We start from the raw sequence: 23,479 nt of genomic DNA on the forward strand, positions 1-23,479 counted from the left end.
CTTTTTTCTCCAAAGCTCAGGCAGCAAACAAATTAGAATATCAAATTGTTTTATTTTCCTAGATAAAATTGTATAGATTTTTCCCCTACATTTTCCCACTAAACTTCTTTTTAAAAAAAAAATCACAAAGTAAATAGAATATCTGAGAGTTTATTAATACTTTCATTGTTTTTAATATGGCATCAATCCAATTATTGGTTGTTATATCCCATTAAAAATACAGTGCATCTGTGAAACAGAGACATATCAAAAGGTTTGAAACTTAAATATTCCAGTGGTATTCTAACAATGATCCACTGCATGCTAGATTTCATTTGAATAAAGGCTTCCTAAGGTAGTTTAGATAGATAGATAGATAGGTTAGTAGGTAGATGCAGAAGAGACAGAAAGATAGAGGTATAAGAATAGGAAGATTGAGGGGTACCTAGGTGGCTAAGTCAGTTAAATGTCCAACTTTAGCTCAGGTCATGATCTCATGGTTCGTGAATTCGAGCCCCACCTGGGGCTCCATGCTGACAGCTCAGAGCCTGGAGCCTGCTTCGAATTCTGTGTCTCCCTCTCTCTCTGTCCCTTCCCAAATTGCTCTCTCTCTCTCTCAAAAATAAATAAACATTAAAAATAAAAAAGAATAGGAGGATTGAGTAGAGGGAGGGAGGAAGAAGGGGAAGAAGAAAGGAAACCAATATTTTGAGGCCAATCTACAAATTGTAGAGCTAAGATATAATGCTAGAGTAGTAGACATTTAACATAACAGATTGTTTCCTAATTCCAGATAATTGCTAGAAAGTAAAAAAGAAAAAAAGTAATTGCATGCATCACTTGATCTTTTTCTTGTCCAGTAATTGTCAACCTGTCTAAGGAGAAATACAATAACCAGACAAACACAATTGTGGGTATATCATAGTCTATAGGCAGCAAGAGTAAGGTAGTTGCAGGTCATACATAATTCACTGTGATCTAATTCCCCCTCATTCTTACAGAATGAGATCTCAACAAATTAGCAGATGGTTGAGAGGCACATTCTTATCCTTGGTTTTGACAACTTTATTTTGTCAACTTTAGTCAAAAAGAGTGAGTGCACGAGAGCCAGAAGAACATATTAATTAATGTACATTTACCTCTCCCCATTCATATGAGCCAATATTGCCAAAAGCTGTTCCTCCCCATGAACAGAAAACAATTGTGCGGTCTGGTCTCCACCCTCTCTTAACTCTTAACATCAAGGCCCGGATAAAAGCTGTGATTATGGCAGTGCTGCTGGCCCATTCTTGTCCATAATAACTGTATGCAGTGTGATGGCGGCTGCCAACTATGATATACCGATCTGGAAACAGAAGAAAACAAGGGCCGTTAACACAAAATATAAACCCTAACAATAAATTTAATGACTATTTACATAATCCTATTGCACAACCGAGCAACAATTATGTAAAATTGTTCTAATAATTAAGACTACTTTAACATTTTTCACCCACTGTCTTGATTCACACATCTGTGTATATCAAAGCAGAGGCAGCTGCTGAACTCAATTATGATTCCAAAGCTTAGATCCATATTACTGTCCTTTACAACATGCATTTTAATTAATGAAGTATACAAATATGCCACAATGAAACCTTTATCTAACATTTTTCCAGAATCATAGTGGGAAGTGCCCTGTAAACAATGTGTGTATGCTCAGTAAATATTAATGAACTATTAATACATATGAGGGAGTGCTTATCAGTAGCTATAAATATTAAATAATGTGGTAGTCATATATGGATTTTGAAAAAATCCAAATGAAGTATTTAGGAAATTAATTATAGCTTCCAACTTATAGTTTTATCTCCTCTCTCTGAAGAAAAAAAAATCAACATCAAAAGTCATCCAACTACTGTAAAAGTTTCCTCCCCTTCCCTTCCCTTCCCTTCCCTTCCCTTCCCTTCCCTTCCCTTCCCTTCCCTTCCCTTCCCTTCCCTTCCCTTCCCTTCCCTTCCCTTCCCTTCCCTTCCTTCCCTTTCTTCTTTTTTAGAGAGAGACTGAGCACAAAAGGGGGGAAAGGACAGAGGGAGGAAGGGACAGAATGTTAAGCAGGCTGCATGCTCAGTGTGGAGTCAGATGAGGGCTTAAATCCCATGAAACTGGGATCATGACCTGAGTTGAAATCAAGAGTCAGACGCTCAGCCAACTGAGCCACTCAGGCACACCTGTAAAAGTTATCTTTTCACATATTTCATATAATCATGCAAAATCCATTAGATACAACATGAAAAAGATCTGCATGACACATAGATGGGGCCTGCTCAATATACGTTAAAAAGACTATTGCCAATAATAAGGTAGAATAAAAGCATATCTCCAGAGTTTCCTCTGATTTTGTTACCATTGAATGTTATTGGTATAGAACTATATTTATTTCACTAAATAGTCCTATACTTTCATGTAAAAGGTTTCTTCACTGAGTGTTATTTTATTCAGAGATGTCCCATAGCTCAATGGTGCAGACTTTGAAGGCAGCCTCCTTGGGTTTGGATCCAGTCTATTCAATTTGCTAGTTATATGACCTTGGGAAGCTTATCTAAGCTCTTTATCCCTTAATTTCTTCAGTATAAAATCAAAATACAAATGGTACATATATTATTCAGTTCCTTTGAGTTTTATTTTTTAATTTTTTTAAAATATAATTTATTATCAAATTGGCTTCCATATAACACCCAGTGCTCATCCCAACAAGTACCTTCCTCAATGCCCATCACCCACTTTCCCCTCTCCCCCATCCATCAACCCTCAGTTTGTTCTCTGTATTTAAAGGTCTGATATGGTTTGCCTCCCTTCCTCTCTGTAACTTTTTTCCCCCTTCCCCTCCTCCATGGTTTCCTGTTAAGTTTCTCAAGATCTACATCTTGGAACATATGAGTGAAAACATATAGTATCAGTCTTTTCTCTGACTGACTTATTTCACTCAGCATAATACCCTCCAGTTCCATTCACATTGCTACAAAAGGCCAGATTTCATTCTTTCTCATTGCCAAGTAGTATTCCATTGTATATATAAATCATATTTTTTTATCCATTCATCAGTTTATGGACATTTAGGCTCTTTCCGTAATTTGGCTATTGTTGAAAGTGCTGCTGTAAACATTGGAGTACATGAGCCCCTATGCATCAGCACTCCTGTATCCCTTGGGTAAATTCCTAGCAGTGCTATTGCTGGGTCATAGGCTAGTTCTATTTTTAATTTTTTGAGGAACCTCCACACTGTTTTCCAGAGTGGCTGCACCAGTTTGCATTCCAACCAACAGTGCAAGAGGTTCCCATTTCTCCACATCCTCTCCAGCATCAATAGTCTCCTGATTTGTTCATTTTAGCCACTTGGACTGGCCATCCAAGTGAGATAGCATCTCAGTGTGGCTGTGATTTGTATTTCCCTGATGAGAAGTCACATTGAGCATCTGTTTTATGTGTCCCTTGGCTATCTGAATGTCTTCTTAGGAAAATTGTCTATTGATGTCTTCTGCCCATTTCTTCACTGGATTATTATTGTTATCCATTTCTTCACTGGATTATTTGTTTTCTGGGTGTGGAATTTAGTGAGTTCTTTAGAGATTTTGGATGCTGGCCCTTTATCTAATATGTCATTTGCAAATATCTTTTCCCATTCCGTTGGTTGCCTTTTAGTTTTGTTGATTGTTTCCTTTGCAGTACAGGAGCTTTTTATCTTGATGAGGTCCCAATAGTTCATTTTTGCTTTTAATTCCCTTGCCTTTGGAGATGCGTTGAGTAAGAAATTGCTGTGGGTGAGGTCAAAGAGGTTTTTGCCTGCTTTCTCCTTTAGGGTATGGTTTCCTGTTTCACATTCAGGTCCTTAATCCATTTTGAGTTTATTTTTTGTGAATGGTGTAAGAAAGTGTTCTAATTTCATTCTTCTGCATGTTGCTGTCCAGTTCTCCCAGCACCATTTGTTAAAGAGACTGTGTTTTTTCCATTGGATACTTTTTCCTGCTTTGTCAAAGATTAGCTGGCCATACTTTTGTGGGTCCAATTCTGGAGTCTCTATTCTATTCCATTGGTCTATGTGTCTGTTTTTGTACCAATACCATACTGTCTTTATTATTACTGCTTTGTAGTAGAGGCTAAAGTCTGGGATTGTGATGCCTCCCGCTTTGGTTTTCTTTTTTAATATTACTTTGGCTACTTGAGGTCTTTTGTGGTTACATACAAATTTTAGGATTGTTCTAGCTTTGAGAAGAATGCTGGTGCAATTTTGATGGAGATTGCATTGAATATGTAGATTGCTTTGGGTAGTATTGACATTTTAAAAATATTTATTCTTTCAATCCATGAGCACAGAATGTTTTTCCATTTATATGTGTCTTCTTCAATTTCCTTCATAAGCTTTCTATAGTTTTCAGCATACAGATCTTTAACACCTTTGGTTAGGTTTATTCCCAGGTATTTTATGGTTCTTGGTGCAACTGTTAATGGATCAATTCTTTATTTCTCCTTCTGGTTCTTCATTATTGCTGTATAAAAATACAACTGATTTCTGTATGTTGATTTTGTACCCTGTGACTTTGCTGAATTCATGTATCAGCCTAGCAGCCTTTGGGTGGAGTCTGTCAGGTATTCCATGTAGAGTATTATGTTGTCTGTGAAAAGTGAAAGTTTGACTTCTTCTTTGCCAATTTTGATGCCTTTTATTTCATTTTGTTTTCTGATTGCTGATGCTAGGACTTCCAACACTATGTTAAACAACAATGGTGAGAGTAGACGTCCCTGTTGTATTCCAGATCTCAGGGGAAAAGCTTTCAGTTTTTCCGCATGAGGATGATATTAGCTGTGGGCTTTTCATAAATGGCTTTTATGAAGTTTAAGGATGTTCCTTCTATCCCAACTTTCTCGGGGATTTTTATTAAGAAAGGATGCTGTATTTTGTCAAATGCTTTTTCTGCATCGATTGACAGGATCATATAGTTCTTATCCTTTCTTTTATTAATGTGATGTATCACATTGATTGATTTGCAAATATTGAACCAGCCCTGCAGCCCAAGAATGAATCCCACTTGATCATGGTAAATAATTCTTTTTATATGCTGTTGAATTCGATTTGCTAGTATCTTGGTGAGAATTTTTGCATCCATATTCATCAGAGATATTGGCCAGTAGTTCTCTTTTTTTGTTGGTCTCTGTCTGGTTTGTCTTCATACTTCATAGAACGAGTCTGGAAGTTTTCCTTCCATTTCTATTTTTTGGAACAGCTTGAGACAGATAGGTGTTAACTCTGCTTTAAATATCTGGTAGAATTCCCTAGGGAAGAGTCCAAGACTTTTATTTGTTGGGAGATTTTTGATAACTGATTCAATTACTTCACTAGTTATGGGTCTGTTCAAATTTTCTATTTCTTCCGGTTTGAGTTTTAGTAGTATGTGGGTGTTTAGGAATTTGACCATTTCTTCCAGGTTGTCCAGTTTGTTGGCATATAATTTTTCATAGTATTCCCTGATATTTGCTTGTGTTTCTGAGGGACTGGTTGCAATAAATCCATTTTCATTCATGATTTTATCTATTTGGGTCCTCTCTCTTTTCTTTTTGAGAAGCCTAGCTAAGGTTTATCAATTTTGTTTATTTTCTCAAAAAACCAACTCTTAGTTTCATTTATCCGTTCTACTGTTTTTTGTTTTGTTTTGTTTTGTTTTATTTTTGGATTCTATATTGCTTATTTCTGCTTTGATCTTTATTATTTCTCTTCTTCTGCTGGTTTTGGGGTGTCTTTGCTGTTCTGCTTCTATTTCCTTTAGGTGTGCTGTTAGATTTTGTATTTGGGATTTTTCTTGTTTCTTGAGATAGGCCTGGATTGCAATGTATTTTCTCTTAGGACTGCCTTTGCTGCATCCCAAAGGGTTTGGATCATTGTGTTTTCATTTTCATTTGTTTCCATATATTTTTTAATTTCTTCTCTAATTGCCTGGTTGACCCATTCATTCTTTAGTACAATGTTCTTTAACCTCCATGCTTTTGAAGGTTTTCCAGACTTTTTCCTGTGGTTGATTTCAAGTTCCATAGCATTGTGGTCTGAGAGTGTGCATGGTATGATCTCAATTCTTTGGTATTTATTAAGGGCTGTTTTGTGACCCAATACGTGATCTATCTTGGAGAATGTTCCATGTGCACTTGAGAAGAAAGTATATTCTGTTGCTTTAGGATGCAGAGTTCTAAATACATCTGTCAAGGCCATCTGGTCCAATGTATCATTCAGGGACATTGTTTCTTACTGATTCTGTGTCTAGATGATCTATCTGTCCATTGTTCTAAGTGGAGTATTAAAGTCCCCTGCAATTACCACATTCATACCAATAAGATTGCTTGTGTTTGTGATTAATTGTTTTCTATATTTGGGTGCTCTCAAATTCGGTGCATAGATATTTATGTTGTTAGCTCTTCCTGATGGATAGACCCTGTAATTATTATATAACGCCCTTCTTCATCTCTTGTGACAGCCTTTAATTTAAAGCCTAGTTTGTCTAAGTATGGCTACACCAGCTTTCTTTTTTTCTTTTAATTTTTTCATTGTTTATTTATTTTTGAAAGATAGAGAGAGAGTGTGAGCAGAGGAAGGGCAGAGAGAGAGGGAGACACAGAATCTGAAGCAGGTTCCAGGCTCTGAGCTGTCAGCACAGAGCCTGATGTGGGGCTTGAACCCACGAACTATGAGATCATGACCTGAGCCGAAGTCGGATGCTTAACCAGCTGAGCCACCCAGGTGCTCATACACCAGCTTTCTTTGACTTCCAGTAGCAGGATAGATAGTTCTCCATCCCCTCACTTTCAATCTGAAGGTGTCCTCAGGTCTAAAATGGGTCTCTTGTAGACAGCAAATAGATGTGTCTTGTTTTTTTTTTATCCATTCTGATACCCTATGTCTTTTGATTGGAGTATATAGTCTATTTATATTTAGTGTTATTATTGAAAGATATGGGTTTAGAGCCATTGTGTTATCTGCAGGTTTCATGGTTGTAGTGATGTCTCTGGTCCTTTGTGGTCCTTGCAACATTTCTCTCACAGAGTTCCCCCTTAGGATCTCTTGTAGGGCTGGTTTAGTGGTGATGAATTCCTTCAGTTTTTGTTTGTTTGGGAAAACTTTTATCTCTCCTTCTATTCTGAATGACAGGCTTGCTGGGTAAAGGATTCTTGGCTGCATATTTTTCCTGTTCATCACATCGAATATTTCCTGCCATTCCTTTCTCGCCTGCCAAGTTTCAATAGATAGGTCGGCTACTAACTACCCTTATGTGTCTACTTTGTATGATAAAGCCCGTTTATCCTTAACTACTTTCAGAATTCTCTCTTTATCCTGGTATTTTGCTAGTTTTCCTATGATATGTCATGCAGAAGATTGATTCAAGTTATGTCTAAAGGGAGTTCTCTGTGCCTCTTGGATTTCAATGTCTGTTTCCGTCCCCAGATTGGGGAAGTTCTCAGCTATGATTTGTTCAAATACACCTTCAGCCCCTTTCTCTCTCCTTTTCTGGAATTCCTATGATACAGATATTGTTCCATTTGATTGCATTACTTAGTTCTCTAATTCTCCTCTTGTGATCCTGGATTTCTTTAATCTCTTTCTTCTCAGCTTCCTCTTTCTCCATAATTTTATCTTCTAATTAACCTATTCTCCCCTCTGCCTCTTCAATCCTTGCTGTGGTCACCTCCATTTTATTTTGCACCTCATTTATAGCATTTTTAAACTCATCATGACTTTTTTTAAGTTCCTTGATCTCTGCAGCAATAGATTCTCTGCTATCTTCTATGCTTTTTTCAAGACCAGTGATTAATCTTGTGACTATTATTGTAAATTCTTGTTCAGTTATATTGCTTATATCTGTTTTGATCAATTCTTTAGCTGTCACTTCTCCCTGGAATTTTTTTTGAGGAGAATTCTTCTGTTTGGTCATTTTGGCTAGTTTTCTGTCCCTTATGAGTTTTTTTTTTTAATGTTTTATTTATTTTTGAGACAGAGAGAGACAGAGCATGAGCAGGGGAGGGACAGAGAGAGAAGGAAACACAGAATCTGAAGCAGGCTCCAGGCTCTGAGCTGTCAGCACAGAGCCCGACGCGGGGCTTGAACTCACAAACTGCAAGATCATGACCTGAGCCGAAGTCGGACGCTTAACCGACTAAGCCGCCCAGGCGCCCCTGCCTTATGAGTTTTAAAAGCTTGTTTTGTGCTCTCCATCTGTAAGCACTGCCAAATTAAAGGGGCATCACACACTGCCCAGGGCCTGGCCCTTCAGGAGGTGTTTTTTTTTTTTTTTTTTTTTTTTTTTTTTTTTTGGGAGAGTGTTACTTGCTTTCTGTTGTTGTGACTTTGGTTATTTTCCTAGTGATGTTTTGGGCTCTCCACCAAATGCGCTTTGATTTGTTCCTTGAAGTAGCCCTGGAAAGGAAAACAAACAGGAAACAAAAACATGCAAACACACAAACAAACAAAAAACAAACAAACAAACAAAAAAACAGAAAACTATCCAAAAGTAAAAAACCAGAAACACCCACTATAAGTAAAGAACAGGGTGGAGGCGATGCTGATGGAAGAACACATACACAGAGAAAAATGACAGGGGTGGGGAAAAAGAAGCAATAAACATTGACCAGGCAGAAAGACTAAAAGGCTTAATCCAGAGAGAGAGAAAGGAAATTAAGGAAGGGGGCAGGGGGAGAAGAAATTAAGATAAAGTTACCCAGACAGAGAAACTATATGGCTTGATTATTCCAGAGACAGAGAAAGGGAAGTAAAGAAGGAGGTGTAGAACATGTATCAAAAGAATGGATTAAATATGTCTGTTTAGACAAACCAACAACCAGAGTAACTAGCCTAGAGGAGGGAAGAGATAAGAAGGAGAAAATGAAGGAAGAATATATCAAAATAACAAGAATTATCTGAGAATTAATCCAGGCAATGCAGCAGCACTGGTCTGGAGGAGTGGGTCCTCTGGTTCCTCAGCATCTATCCTGTCCCAGTAGATACGCAGTCACCCAGCACGGAGGGGCATGGTTTGGTGTAGGTGAGTCCTGCCTCCACTGTGGGCCCTGCAGATCAATCCCTGAGGCTCCACCTCGGTGGTGGTGGGGAGAGAAATGGCAACCCCCCTCCCCTACCCAGTCTCTTCTCCACAGACCCTGTGGAGCCATCCTCAGTGTGCTATGGGTGCAGACGAGGCAGTCTGTCTTGTTCCACCGACTCCCATGCCCTGGAGCTTGGCTGGGATTTAAACTCCTGCTCCGTGAGCCCTGGCACTGGGGAAGCACCTCTCTATGCCACCCGGTATGTGGTCCTGGCTTGTTTTGTCCTCTCTCACAGTACTCCAAGGATGGGACCGCTTTCTCCTACTGTGGACTGAGCCCCTGACCTAGCTACTGAGTTCAGGGCTGGTTTCCCTCCTCCCAGGTGCGAGAACAGGGCACCCGGCCCTGGTCCATAGAAAGCCCACAGTTAGAGATTGGGATCCCTCTCTGCCCCCATCTGAGGTTTTTTCTCTTGTCCAGATACAGTCCTATGCTTACCCAGTTGCTGTTTCTCTCCCTTTGTTTCTCCACAGAAGGGGATCCCTCCCCTTCATGCCTACACAGCCCGTTTTATCTGCCCCAGTTTGTAATCACCCACATATGGCCCACCATCCCAGTGTCTCCCTAGTAGACTCAGACTCTTTTCCTCCCAGACTCTTGGGGTTCAAAGTCCTTTGGCTTCAACCCATCTTTGTTTGAGAGATGGAGGAAGTATGGATCCCCCTACTTCTCTGCCTTGTTGGCCTCTCCTAGTTGCTTTGAGTTTTAAATGAGTTACTATTTGCAAGGCACTTTTAACAGGGCCTATCACATAAGGACTGCCTATGTGTGGAATAAATGAATTATCCCTTTACTTCGTGGCAGCAAAAAGCTATTTGATGGGAAATCACTGTGTGAAGCTATTTTAGTTTTCTATACTGATTTTTGAACCAGCAATAAATTTGATCTGCCAATGTTTTATCAAAATTTAAGTAATAGTATACATACAGTGGCTGTAAAGGTTGAAACTCAGGAAATGTATTTACTCATCTCCAAGATATGTGCGAAAGTTCTGCTTGGGATTATCTGTATTCTAGATAAACCATGTGTAAAAGCCTTAATACCAATTGATGATTGTTTCTAATTTTCAGAACCATTAAATAAGAAAATCATGTGAATAAGCAGCTAATATTTTTGTGTAGGATTCAAATAAGCAAAATTTGAGAAGCTTTACATATTATACACTGAAGAATACTACCAGTAAATTGATTTTAAGAAATTGATTTTTTCTATATTGAATTTCAATTAGGAAAGCTATTTTACCCTAAAGCTAATATAGTTTTGTACAATTTGGTTTTTCCATAAAAACTAGCAAATGCACCAATGATGACAAATATTTCTGGTGCTTCAGTTAGAGATTCTGATGATGAAAACTGGTTGAAATAGTTGAAATGCAACAGTACCAATTTCCAAATCTATTTATACATTGTATTTAAAGACATTAAATCAGAGGTTGTTCACCATTGCTACTGTAAGGAAATCAGAGGAAATACGTATCTTCCATAAATTTTATAGAAGTTGGCTGGCAGGAAACTTGGGGGTACGTAAAACTTGATTTCAGAATTTTCTGGGTTATCAATTATAGAGTCAATTTGACAAAAGTCGTGGCGAAAAATAATTCTCCAAGGAGAACTTGAGTAAATATCCCAACCAAATCAACAGAAGTGACACAAGTGTGCTAAAATAGACCACTGCATTCTACCCTGCATACTAAGCACATCAGATAGCAGCATGTGGCTCAACCTCACAATGTATTTGGAAGTGTTGCTATATTAATCTCTTAATTAATATATGTACCAGTATGTTTTACTTTTTTAGCCTGCATAACATCATCTGAAGATGCCATAAGCATCCCAAAGACAGGCGGAAAATAATTTAAAATTTTACCAGGTGATCATTTTCATAAGCATCTTCAAGATCTAAAGCCATGTAAACATTAGGCAGAACTGTCAGTGGACCAAGGCTCATAGAAAATATAGTATAACACTGAAAGATCATATTTTGGTAATAAAAACTTTTATTTTTTAAAAAAGACATCATTAAAACTAAAATATTTTCTTTCTAAAGTAGTCTTTTCTTGATAAAAGTGAAAATTCTAGTGGTGTTACAGAGAAGAGCAATAAAAAAACAAAATAACCCAAAAAACAATTGGTTTTTTGTAGCTTTTCTTCATGAGGCACATGCCAATTTAATAAATCTAAACTCTGTTTTCTCATTTTGGGTTTTTTCCCCTTACACTTCCTACTTTGATTTATTTTTGAAGAGAATAAGAAAGAGAATGAAGACCTACTTCTTCATTTCATATTGACTCACTCTTATAGTGGCGTGTGTGAACTAGTTACATCTAAAGTAGGTCATTTAATTATGCTATTACATTGTTATAGAGAATTTTCTTGTGATGGTTCATATAAAGTATAGATTATAAATATAGATATAAATACTTAGCCCTACTTACCTGGAGATGTCAAGCCCTTTAAATATCCAACAACATTAGTAACTGTTTTGAATTTGGTAACTGTCTGAATTTGCATGCTGACAATTCTCTGATCTGAAAAAAAAATTTAAGATATTTATTCTCCTATAATGTGTTATTTTTTCTTAAAAAGTCAAATTAATCTAATATCATTACAAACAATTGGATTTTTCTAGATAACAAAAGTTACACTTTTTGACAAATATCTTCTCCATATTTTGTGTAGAATTTATTTTAGGTACTAGTTATACAATGATGACTAAGTTACAATTGCTGGCCTCACAGAACTTCAGAGCTATAAATAGACAATTCTAAACTTCACATTCAGAGCTACAGTGAGGTTCAACATGAGAGCACACAGAAGACCTCAGGGAGATGTGGAAAACTCCTATTTTTAAAAAAAATATGTATTGGATAAAGATATTTCCAAAAAAAATTACGTACTTTTCCAGCTTCAGAAAAAGAACATGTAGAAGATAACTTAACCTTTACTGTATGATTCATCATTATCCCATTGAAAACTAAAGTATTACAGAAATTAAAAGAATAGATTTCTAAAGCTATACATATTTCCACATATTTCAGTCTTCATTTTCATCTGTGTTGTTTTGTTTCTCACCTCCATTCTAAATTGCCACATATTGCTTTGCCTTTTTTGAGTTCTTGCATCTATGCTTGATATTCAAACATTTTGACAACACGTAAGGCAAAGACACCAATCAGGAGATACATTAGTCACAGTCCTAAAGCTGTCTTTGAAGACCTTTAGGGGTAACATATATTAATCTGTATCTGATGGATCCCAAGAAGTCTGGAGGTAAGGGAGTTTCTAAGAGAGGTTCAAGGGTAGCCAGGAGGTTCTGTTGGGGGGCGGGGTGACAATTAGAAAGTAGCTAATGCAAAGTGGCAGGTCTATACTGACAGACCTTCCAATATCACTTTTTTCTGCTAGATGAAAATTGTTACAATAAATAAGTTTCTTCCTTCCTTGAATGTACCCTTTCTAACAACTTAAATGGGAAATCAGTATACTGGATTTGTTAATAGTATAACTAAAACAAAAGTAGAGATGCCCTGAGAGAATGCCTGAGCATCCCATATATGAGAAAAGGAAATCTGCTTAGAGCCCAAGTATTGTGGTTTTAATTCAGGTGCTATGCATTTTTGTTTGTTTTAAATTAATATAATTTGTTTCCTACAGCAGTTTCAGATTTACAGAAAAATCGATCAGAAAGTACAAAGTTCCCAAATATCCAGTGTCTTTCCCCTGACCCTATTATTAACATCTTTCATTAGTGTGATATATTCGTTACCTTTGATGACCAATATTAATACATAATTATTAACTAAAATTCATAGTTTACATTAGGGTTCACCCTTTGTGTCATAAATACTATGTGTATTGAAAATGCATAACGCCATGTATCCAATACTACAGTATCATACAGAATAGTTTGACTGCCCTAACAATTTCCTGTGCTCTACCTTTTCATCCTTCCTCTACCCCCTCCTTATTGAACCCCTGGCAACCATTGATCTTTTAAATTTCTCCATACTGTTGTTTTTTTCCAGAACATCATACAGTTGGACTCATATGTTTGTTTTTAATGCTCTGTTCTACATTTGTTCCAAATAGTCCAATTAAGTAAACTTTATTATTATTATATGTTAAATGTTTATTTATTTTGATAGAGAGAGAGAGAGAGAGAGAGGCAGAGAGAGAATCCCAAGCAGGCTCCGTGCTGTCAGCACTGAGTCCAACACAGGGCTCAATCTCAGGAACAAGAGATTATGACCTGAAATCAAGAATTGAGCCATTCACATGTGCCCAGAGAAGTGAACTTTACATAAGAGAGTCATTACTTTTTGTTTTTAAAAAATCTTTCCAATCTATTTCTTTAACAACTTCTTACTACACCCATAGCCAGAAGCAAGGGAAACAAAAGCAAAAATGAACTATTGGGACTTCATCAAGGTAAGGAGCTTCTGCACAGTGAAGGCAATAATCAAGAAAACTAAAAGGCAACCTATGGAATGGAAGACAATATTTGAAAATGACATATGTGATAAAGGGTTAATACCCAAAATCTATAAAGGACTTACCAAACTCAACACCCAAAAAACAAATAACCCAATTAAGAATGGGCAGAAGACATGAATACACACTTTTCCAAAGAAAACATCCACATGGCTAAAAGACACATGAAAAGATGCTCAATATCACTCATCATCAGGGAAATACACATCAAAATCACAATGAGATACCACCCCAGCCCTGTCAGAATGGCTAAAATTAACAACTAAGGAAATAGCAGATGTTGGTGAGGATGTGGAGAAAGGGGAATCCTCTTGCACTGTTAGCAGGAATGCAAACTGGTGCAGTAACTCCAGAAAACTGTATGGAGGTTTCTCAAAAAATTAAAAATAGAATTACTCTATGACCTAGCAATTGCACTACTAGGAATTTATCCAAAGGATATAAGATTGCTGATTCGAAGGGGCACATGTACCCCAATGTTTATAGCAGTGCTATCAACAATTGCCAAATTTTGGAAAGAGCCCAAATATCCATCAACTGATGAATGGATTAAGAAAACTCCACAACAGAATACTACTCAGCCATGAAAAAGAATGAAAGCTTGCCATTTGCAAAAGTGTGCATGGAACTGGAGAATATTATGCTAAGCAAAATAAGTCAAAGAAAGACAGACATCACATGATTTTACTCATATGTGGAGTTTGAGAAACTTAACAGATGATCATAGGGGAAGGGAAGGAAAAATAAGAAAAAACAGAGAGGGAGGCAAACCATAAGAGACTTAAATACAGAGAACAAACTTAGAGTTGATGGGGGTGGAGGGGTGGGGGAGATGGGGAAAATGGGTGATGGGCATTAAGGAGGGCACTTGTTGGGATGAGCACTGGGTGTTATATGTAAGTTATGAATCATTGGATTCTACTCTTGAGGCCAAGACTACACTGTATGTTAACTAAATTGAGAAATAAATACATACATATATATATATATATATATATATATATATAAATTAAAAATTAAAAAAAGACGTTTGCTATACCTTCCTCAAAAATTCTCTTTCAGATGAAAAAATATCACTTCTCTTCCTACTTTGCTAAGAGATTTTTATCACAAGCAGATGTTAAATCATCTTTTGAGATAATTGTAAGCCTTTTCACTTTACAATGTTAAAAAATGCATATATTCCTGGAATAAGCTCTACTTGGTCATGATATGTTTTCTGCAATTGGTCACTAATATTTTTAGGATATTTCAATAAATATTTATAAGTTATTGGTTGACAATTTTACATACCTTTTGTCCTTATCTGATTTTGATATCTGGATTATACAACCTCACAAATATTTAGAGATATTTGCTTCTTTTTCTAGATTTTCTAAGAGTTTATATGTAGCATGAGGATTTTCCATTTTACAAAGGAGTGCTAGGATTCATACATACACTGATCCTCATATTTTGTGTGCGGGATGGGGAAAGAGGGTACATTCTCAATGTATATTTTCATTTCACTTAATATTTTCAAATAAATAATAATGGTTATAAATACATTATGATTTTTAACATTTTTATTTCTTCTAATTCACTTGGATTTAGTTGTTCATTCTATTCTTGTGCTTCCAAAAAAAAGCACTGCCATACATCTGTTATTTTGTCCTCTTTTCTGTCATTAACTCACTTCTGTTTCTTATTTTTCCTTTATCAGTTTTGCTAGAAGTAGCTAATATATTAGTATTTTCAAAGAACGAGTTGTGGGATTTGTAGATCCTCATTTTATATTTTTTCAACTTCAATATTAAGTTCTATGCTTACTATTACCTTTGTTCAATTCTACCTGGATGCCTTTAAGGCTACAGATTTTCTGTATAGATGTTGTAAATTAATTTTGATACAGTCTTATTATCCTACATTCTAAATTTTAAAATTTCTATTATCATTCTTTTCATAATATACATATTAGTTCAAATAATTTTTTAAATATCCAAATACAAGGTGTGTGTTACAGTTTTAATACTGATATCTAACTTAAATGTGGGCAGAAAGCAAGCTTTATATGCTACTGGTATTTTGATGTTATGTGAGAATTGTTTTGTGACCCTTAGGGTATTGCATCTGATAAATACAGAATATACATTTTAATAAAATGTTCAATATAAAAATGGGCCTTTCTTGTTAATGACTGCAACATTTCCTATACATGTCAAATAGATCAAACTGGAAAACTGTGTAGGTATAGCCTTATAGAATTGTTGTATATATTTTCTGTTAATGATTGAGACATCTTAAAGTTTCTCATATGATTTGTATTTATTAATTATCCTGGTAATACTATCAAATTATTATTTGTATATTTTTAGCCCAGTTAGTTTCATGCATTCATGCATTTGGAGTTGCTGTATCTTTTGGATTTCTATACAGAATACATAGAACAATATTCTTTACATCTTCTCTATCCCAAGTTTTTTCTAAAGTCTTCCTTCCCATTCCCCTCTGATATTAATATAATTACTCTATCTTTCTTTTGCTTAGTATTTCTCCAATACATATTTTCCCAGCATTGCATTTGCTTTTGCCAGGCATCCCAGGGGCATCTCTGGCTCGAGGACAATCTGTATGCAAATTTCTTGGCTTGGAGTTTCTGTACTACAATAGTAGTGGAAATTCTGAGCTAGAGTTTTTGATTTCCAAAAACAGACTTTTTTTTCATCCGGAGCTCAGATGAAGAAAGCTTTCCTCCACCAGTATGTGAATTCCTTTCTAGTCTTTCTACTACCATCCCACAGTGCTGCATTTATATAGGGATGCCAGTTAAAACCCCTTGCTCCCCATAGGCATATAACCACGTCTTCTGTCCTTGTGTGAATGCTGTATTCCCACTCTAACTCATCAGAACTTCCCAATACTAGGCAACCATAGCGTAAACTCTTTTGTTTATCTGATTTTCATTCCATCTTTATCTTTTTATCTTCCATCTTTAAATATTTTATCCTGCCTTCTGCACATCCTGAAGTCTACGATTCTTATTTAGAAGAAACACAGTGGCCTGAGAAAGTGAAGACAATCTTTTGCTCTGAGAAGAATGCTGTATTTGCACTGGATCCTTCTAACCAAGAGCAAGACCTTCTTATGTATCACTGAGCAAGGGCCAGACCAAAATAATGATATGTAATACAGCAAAAATCACCTTTTCATCTATTTATTTGCATCCCCATACATGATACTGATCCTAATACATACTGTTTTATAATATTCCATATCCCTGTCTGAAAACAAATATGCATAGAGTCTGCTTCCCTTCACCGGAAGCAGCACCATGATCCCACTTTCAATTTTAACAATGAATGTCAGCAAAATTTTGGATAAACTCTTATGATGCATCTACTGCTGTTGGTGTTACTAGTTTAAACAACTCATTGGTAAGGCAATATTACTCTTCATAACAATAAAAATAGCATTCTTGCAAGTTGGAATTTATTTTATAAGAATAATTGAACTCTTCCCAGTATAATCTATAATAGCAATTACAGAAAACAGCATAAATATCCCAAATAAGGAGATGACTTAGAAAATTGTGACAAAATGTGCCTGTTAAAATGTGAAAATAATATGTAGAATCATGGATATGCTATAATGAAAACAATAGAATATCAAGAGATATAGAAAATGACTGAACTTAGGTAAAAATGTGTGTGTTTACAGGCAAAATATTTAAGAAGATAGATTAATAAATGAAACAAAATTTGGGTTAGGAAGGCCTCCCCGGGTCTGCTGGGGTGAAATACTGTTGTTAAAGAGCTTGAACAAATCTGAACCCTTGGACATTTATTCTTTTACTCCAACTCCCAAGGGGGGATGGGACTTACAACCTAAGGAGACCATCTCCTATTGCTCTGCTTTATAACACCAAATCCCTGAAAACTGAGGCTGCCTGGGGAACTGGCAGAACATTAAAGAGATTTAGAATAGTTCCATATTATCTGAAGACATGTTGACTCTCATTATGGAAGCCCAAAAAGATATACATTGGAGTCTCACTTGAGCTCTGTCTTCCCATAAGTCATAAGAAGGGTAGCTAATACCTCCAGAGTAACATAAACCCCCAGCCTAAAATATCTAGATATCCGGTTGTGAGGTCCACAGCCACACAAAAGAAACTTAACACAATGAACACATACACTACCCAAAGTAAACATACTGCAACACACAATACATGAATTTAAAAATAAGTATTATAATTAAACACAAAACATAAGGTGATGCATTAGCAATAAGAAATAACCAGAAAACATTTAAAAAAGACATAACAGGTAAGGAAATAGAAAAATTGAAAGAAATATGACAATAGATAGGATGAGTAGAGATAATAAGTAATAGATAGCTATAACTGAAATTGAATTTGAGAGCTATATCAGATTGAGCAATTTTCCAGAAACAACAGAAAAGGGTAGAGAGAAAATATGAAATTACAATTAAAATTCATGGTGGACAGTAATAGGAGTTCTAAAAAGGACACTAGAAGAAGAAGAAGAAGAAGAAGAAGAAGAAGAAGAAGAAGAAGAAGAAGAAGAAGAAGAAGAAAAAGAAGAAGAAGAAGAAGAAGAAGAAGAAGAAGAAGAAGAAGAAGAAGAAGAAATGGAAGAGAGAAAATATTTAAAGAAAAAATATTCTTCCAGAAAAAAAGGAAAAACACATTATATATTTTATACAGTAAAGTGTAAAAGCATGAAAGACATAGAGAAAAAAATTTTAAAGTTCCCAGAGTGAAAAGCAGGTAACTCACAAAATAAGAAAGAAAGAATCAGATTGATATCAAGCTTTTCAAAAACAATATGATACCAAAAGCCCATAAATTAATGTTGTTAAAGAAATTTTAAAAAATAGCAAGAGAAACTTTGAACCTAGAATGTTTGGTAACAGGAAAGTGAGGGCAACTAAGGTGTCCATCCCTGGAGTAACGGATATATCAAGTGTAGTAAAGCTACTCTTTTCAATATCATATAGCAGCTAGAAGCAATGTGGTAAATGTACCTAGGACAGCATGGATAGATTTTTTTTTAAATTTTTTTTCAACGTTTATTTATTTTTGGGACAGAGAGAGACAGAGCATGAACGGGGGGAGGGGCAGAGAGAGAGGGAGACACAGAATCGGAAACAGGCTCCAGGCTCTGAGCCATCAGCCCAGAGCCCGATGCGGGGCTCGAACTCACGGACCGCGAGATCGTGACCTGGCTGAAGTCGGACCCTTAACGGACTGCGCCACCCAGGCGCCCCAGCATGGATAGATATTAACCACAGAGTGATACATGAAAAAAAATAAATAAGAGAATTAAAAAAACTATATTGCTCAATAATATTATACAATTAAATGTTTATATATTCAAAAACTAAGTACATTTTCTTGTTTTCTCCTTCACTTCCTTTCTATTCCTGAATGATTCAGTCCTAAGGCCATTAGGTGAAGTTGGCCAAGGTTATCACCTCTGACAGTGGCAGTAGAAGATGATGGCACTGTGGCCCTGAGCAAGGGGTTTAAGATCATGTGAGTTAAGGAAAGCATCTAAATGGGTTGGGGTGGTCCATCACGGGGTGTCAGGGCCCAGTGTGTGTGTGTGTGTGTGTGTGTGTGTGTGTGTGTGTGTGTATGAGAGAGAGAGAGAGAGAGAGAGAGAGAGAGAGAGAGAGAGAGAAAGAGAGAGAGAGCACCTGGAAATGGGGAGGAATGCAATTGTCAGAGGGAATACTGCAATAAGAGAAATCAATGCTGCAGACTGAGAAGGGCATCCCCGTTTAAGGACTGAACAACACACAGTGTTAGGGGCTGAAAAGGGTAAGGAAGTTAACTGCATTGGGAGTGGAGGACAGGCATAGCATTTGATATAGGGTGAATAGTCCATATGGGGCTGTGCCTGGCTTGATTGTCAGAGCCGTTATGGAGTGAGAAAGGCATTATTTTTTTTAGTGTTTATTTCTTTATTTTGAGAGAGTGCATGCATGAACAAAGGAAGGGCAGAGAGAGAGAGGGAAAGACAGAATCCCAAGCAGGCCCCACACTGTCAACACGGAACCTGATGATGATGTGGGGCCCAATCCCATGAACCATGAGATCATGACCTGAGTGGAAATCAAGAGAAAGACACTCAACTTACTGAGCCATCCAGGCACCCCGAGAAAGGCATTCTTATGAAGGAAATAGTAAGGACATCAGTTGGTTATACACAACAGAGCTAATTAACCCATGTAATATTTAAGATAATGAGAAGCAGATTTCTCACTATGAATTGATTTGCAAACATGGAAGGAGAAAAAACTAGGTCTTGATATGTCCTTTTGGTTTTCTAGATATATATACACAGATACAAAATAAATTTAGATCTAATCTATTTGAACATATATATTCATACATATTTATGTTAAAGTATATTTCCCTAGTTTTGTTTACTAAGAGGTACTGAAGAAAAGTAACACTCCAATAGCAACGTGCCCATCTAGAATCCACATCTTGTTTTCTAGATAACATTCTCTACTCAAAGGAACTAGGACTCTTTGGAGAAATGGCTGATAACAGTGTTGGGGCTGGGAAGGACAAAATGATTTGGTAGATCAAATTTTTGCTGTATAAAAAAACTAAGGAAATTCTCAAAAAAAATAATGAGAATATGCCAACAGAGAGAAGCCTAGGTTGAAGGTGCTATTTTGGGCTGAACTGGGACAATTTGAGCATCAAAATAAACACAGTACTGGATTATAACCCACTGAATAAATTAGGGATATAAATCCATTTATATATAGATACTATATATATATACACACTACATATATAAATTGGTACTATATATATATATAGTATTTAATACTATATATATATATATACATAAAAATGTTGATACTATTGATACTATATCTATAAATAAACACACAAATAGGAAAAAGAAAGCTCTTCTTTATAGTAGAATGTCAATTAATAAAAGTAGAGGGATGATGAACTTGGAAGACCACCACCATTGGCATTATCTTTGTAATGACTAATTGGGAAACAAGCATGACTTCAAGTGAATATTAATTGTAAAGAGAAAAATAAAAAAAATAGTAATTTCAATGAGGAGTCCTCACAGACACTTCCTTGATCAAATCATCAAAGTTAGCGTTACCAATGATGGGACAGACTGATATCAGCAACGGGAAAAACAGTTTCACTCTGTAATATCGCTGCCAAATGTGCAGAGGCTTCAATTATTCAGGAGAAAACTTCAGATAAACCCAGACTTGGGGAACATTCTGCAGATACTGGCATATAAGCTTCAAAGGTGGTAAAACAATGAAAGTCAAGCAATGACTGAGACTGTTCCAGGTCGAAGGAAACGGGAAACTTGATAAGTCACAAGACATAACCCTAGTTTAGATCTATTTGATATTTAGGACATTACCCAAAAAACTGGCAAATCTGTATGGAGCTTTTGGAGTGCCTGGTAGTAATGTATCAATGTTTCATTCCTGATTGTGATGGTTGTGCTGTTTGTGTAGGAGAATACCACTGTGGGAGAATTCAGATGTGATGGTTCAGCATGTCTGAGGCTTTTTCTTGGGTATTTGAGGGAAAAAATATTGTTTATACCATTCGTGAAACTCTTCTGTAAGTTTGCATTTATTGCAAGATTGAAAAATACTTTTGAAATTAGAAAATATCCTGGATAACATTTAGGTGCACTTTATTATTTAAAAAGTCAATGCGTGTGTAAGTATGTATGTATTGCTACTTTAAGATAACATTTCCAGCTCACATTTGCCAAATGTTTTCTGTCTTTCATGCTTCAAAGTTTGATGGCAGCTTTAAATTTGATGTGTGAAGTTCAAAAGATTTCAGGATGACAAAAATGTGTTCCACTCAGAGAGCATTTGTATTCAAATAGGGTGAGGAGTGTCAGAGCTGAGACATAAAAGTAGTTGCCTCTCTCTAGTCCTTAATTTCATCATGTGCAGAGAAAAAAAAATATCTGCTATAGAAATTATTTTCCAGTAATAATTCTGTCTCGTGTTTTTGTTGCTAAGACTCGACCAGTTCTGAGTCTTTTTCAACACAGTTAATTAAGTTCTTCTCCACCTGCACTGTGAGTAAGCATGCCCCTTACTTACAAATCCCAAGCTCATTTGCAGAGAATTGAGGACTAAAAACTGCATCTAACTCTGAGTCCTAATTCCAATAAATAAGCTTTTATTGGTTTCTTAACCATAGTTCTTCCCAGGATTCCTAATTTTAGCGATTTTTCTCATTCTATGTACCTGACTCTCTTTTTAGCTACCTGACTCTAGAAAAGAACTTCTAGGATGTGAATTATTTCCTTCCTTTAATTTTTGTAAACATTTATTTATTTATTTGAGAGACAGAGACAGAGTGCGAGAGGGAGAGGGGCAGAGAGAAAGGGGGACACAGAATCTGAAGCAGGCTCCAGGCTCTGAGCTGTCAGTACAGAACTCTTTGAGTGCCTGGAACCCATGAACTGTGAGATCATGACTTGAGCCATATTTAGATGCTTAACCTACTGAACCATCTGCGCCCCTGTTTTCTTTATTTTTCAATTTCCCTTCACCCTAGGGACTGGAATATACTCTAGAATCACACTTTTGATGATTGGGACTTTATAAACTGCTAGCGTCTTTCCTAAATGGCAACTGCTTCCCTAAATATCTGGTCATAAACTGCTTCTGGATTCTAAGCCATCACAGCTTTTATTTTTCCATGTGAGGGCTCCATTTTTCCAGGTGAGATCTCCATATTGCCAAATGTTTTTCTGAAACAATATATTGATTGACATCATATGCTCTAGATCAAGGGTCTTATTCAAAATACTTATCAACTGATATGCCATAAATGCTGACCAATCAGAATGCACTGGCAGCAAATAATTGAAATGCCCACACCAATGGATACAAACTGATATCATCAGACCTGCACCAGATATTATGTTCTTCTTGTCACATTATAATTTTCTCAGGAGCTCCATTTCAGTCTATCCTTCAGGGAACATCATTTCACACAACAGTTCTACACAAGAATTTATACAAGTTCTAACTCTAAGACCCAGCTAGGTCCACTATGTTGCATCGCACCTGATGTGATATGTCTAACCATATTCTGGATATTGACAATAACACCAGCTAAAAAAAAATGTCGGGGTGCCTGGATGGCTCAGTCAGTTAAGAGTCCGACTCTTGGTTTCGGCTCAGGTCATGATCTCACAGTGTGTGAGTTCGAGCCCTGCGACGGGCTCTGTGCTGACAGCACAGAGCCTGCTTGGGATTCTCTCTCTCTCCCTCTCTCTGCCCCTCCCCCACTCACTCTCTCTGTCTCTCTCTCAAAAATAAATAAATAAAACTTAAAAAAAAATGTCCTCTAAGAATGTTATCCACGGGGGCAGCTCGGAGGCTTAGTTGGTTAAGCATCCAATTTCAGCCCAGGTCATGATCTCACAGTCCTTGAGTTCCAGCCTTGTGTTGACAGCTCAGAGCCTGGAGCCTGCTTGAGATTCTGTGTGTGTCTCTCTCTCTGCCCCTTTCCTGCTGGCATTCTGTCTCTCAAAAATAAATAAACATTTAAAAAACTTTTAATTAAAAAAAAGAATTTTATCCAATAATTACACTAGTGAGTTTTCTAATAGAAACCTTAATAATTAATTTCAAGTTTATTGAAAATAAAAAGGACAGAGGAACTAGTTTTTTAAATTTGTCTTTAAATGTTACTTAATTAACATAGTGCAATACTGATTTTAGGAGTACAACTCAGTGATTCATCACTTACATATAACACCCAGTGATCATCACAACAAGTGTCTTTTCTTTTTTTTTTTTAATTTTGAGAGAGAGAGAGAGAGAGAGAGAGAGAGAGAGAGAGAGAGAGA

General features: G+C 36.5%; 1 protein-coding gene across 14 annotated transcripts in view; it reads right to left on the reverse strand.

The window, feature by feature from the left end:
• NAALADL2 (N-acetylated alpha-linked acidic dipeptidase like 2) overlaps positions 1-23,479 on the reverse strand; it is a 1,340,454-nt gene that overhangs the window by 320,406 nt on the left and 996,569 nt on the right. For all 14 annotated transcript variants that reach the window (XM_023260390.2, XM_023260391.2, XM_045036390.1 and 11 more), the window contains 2 exons: positions 11,534-11,626; positions 1,119-1,324 (listed from right to left, as the gene is read on the reverse strand). In XM_023260390.2, coding sequence (XP_023116158.1) covers positions 1,119-1,324; positions 11,534-11,626 — 299 coding nt within the window. The remainder of the gene's footprint in view (positions 1-1,118; positions 1,325-11,533; positions 11,627-23,479) is intronic.

Source organism: Felis catus, chromosome C2, assembly GCF_018350175.1.
Source record: "Felis catus isolate Fca126 chromosome C2, F.catus_Fca126_mat1.0, whole genome shotgun sequence".
Taxonomy (NCBI): Eukaryota; Metazoa; Chordata; class Mammalia; order Carnivora; family Felidae; genus Felis; species Felis catus.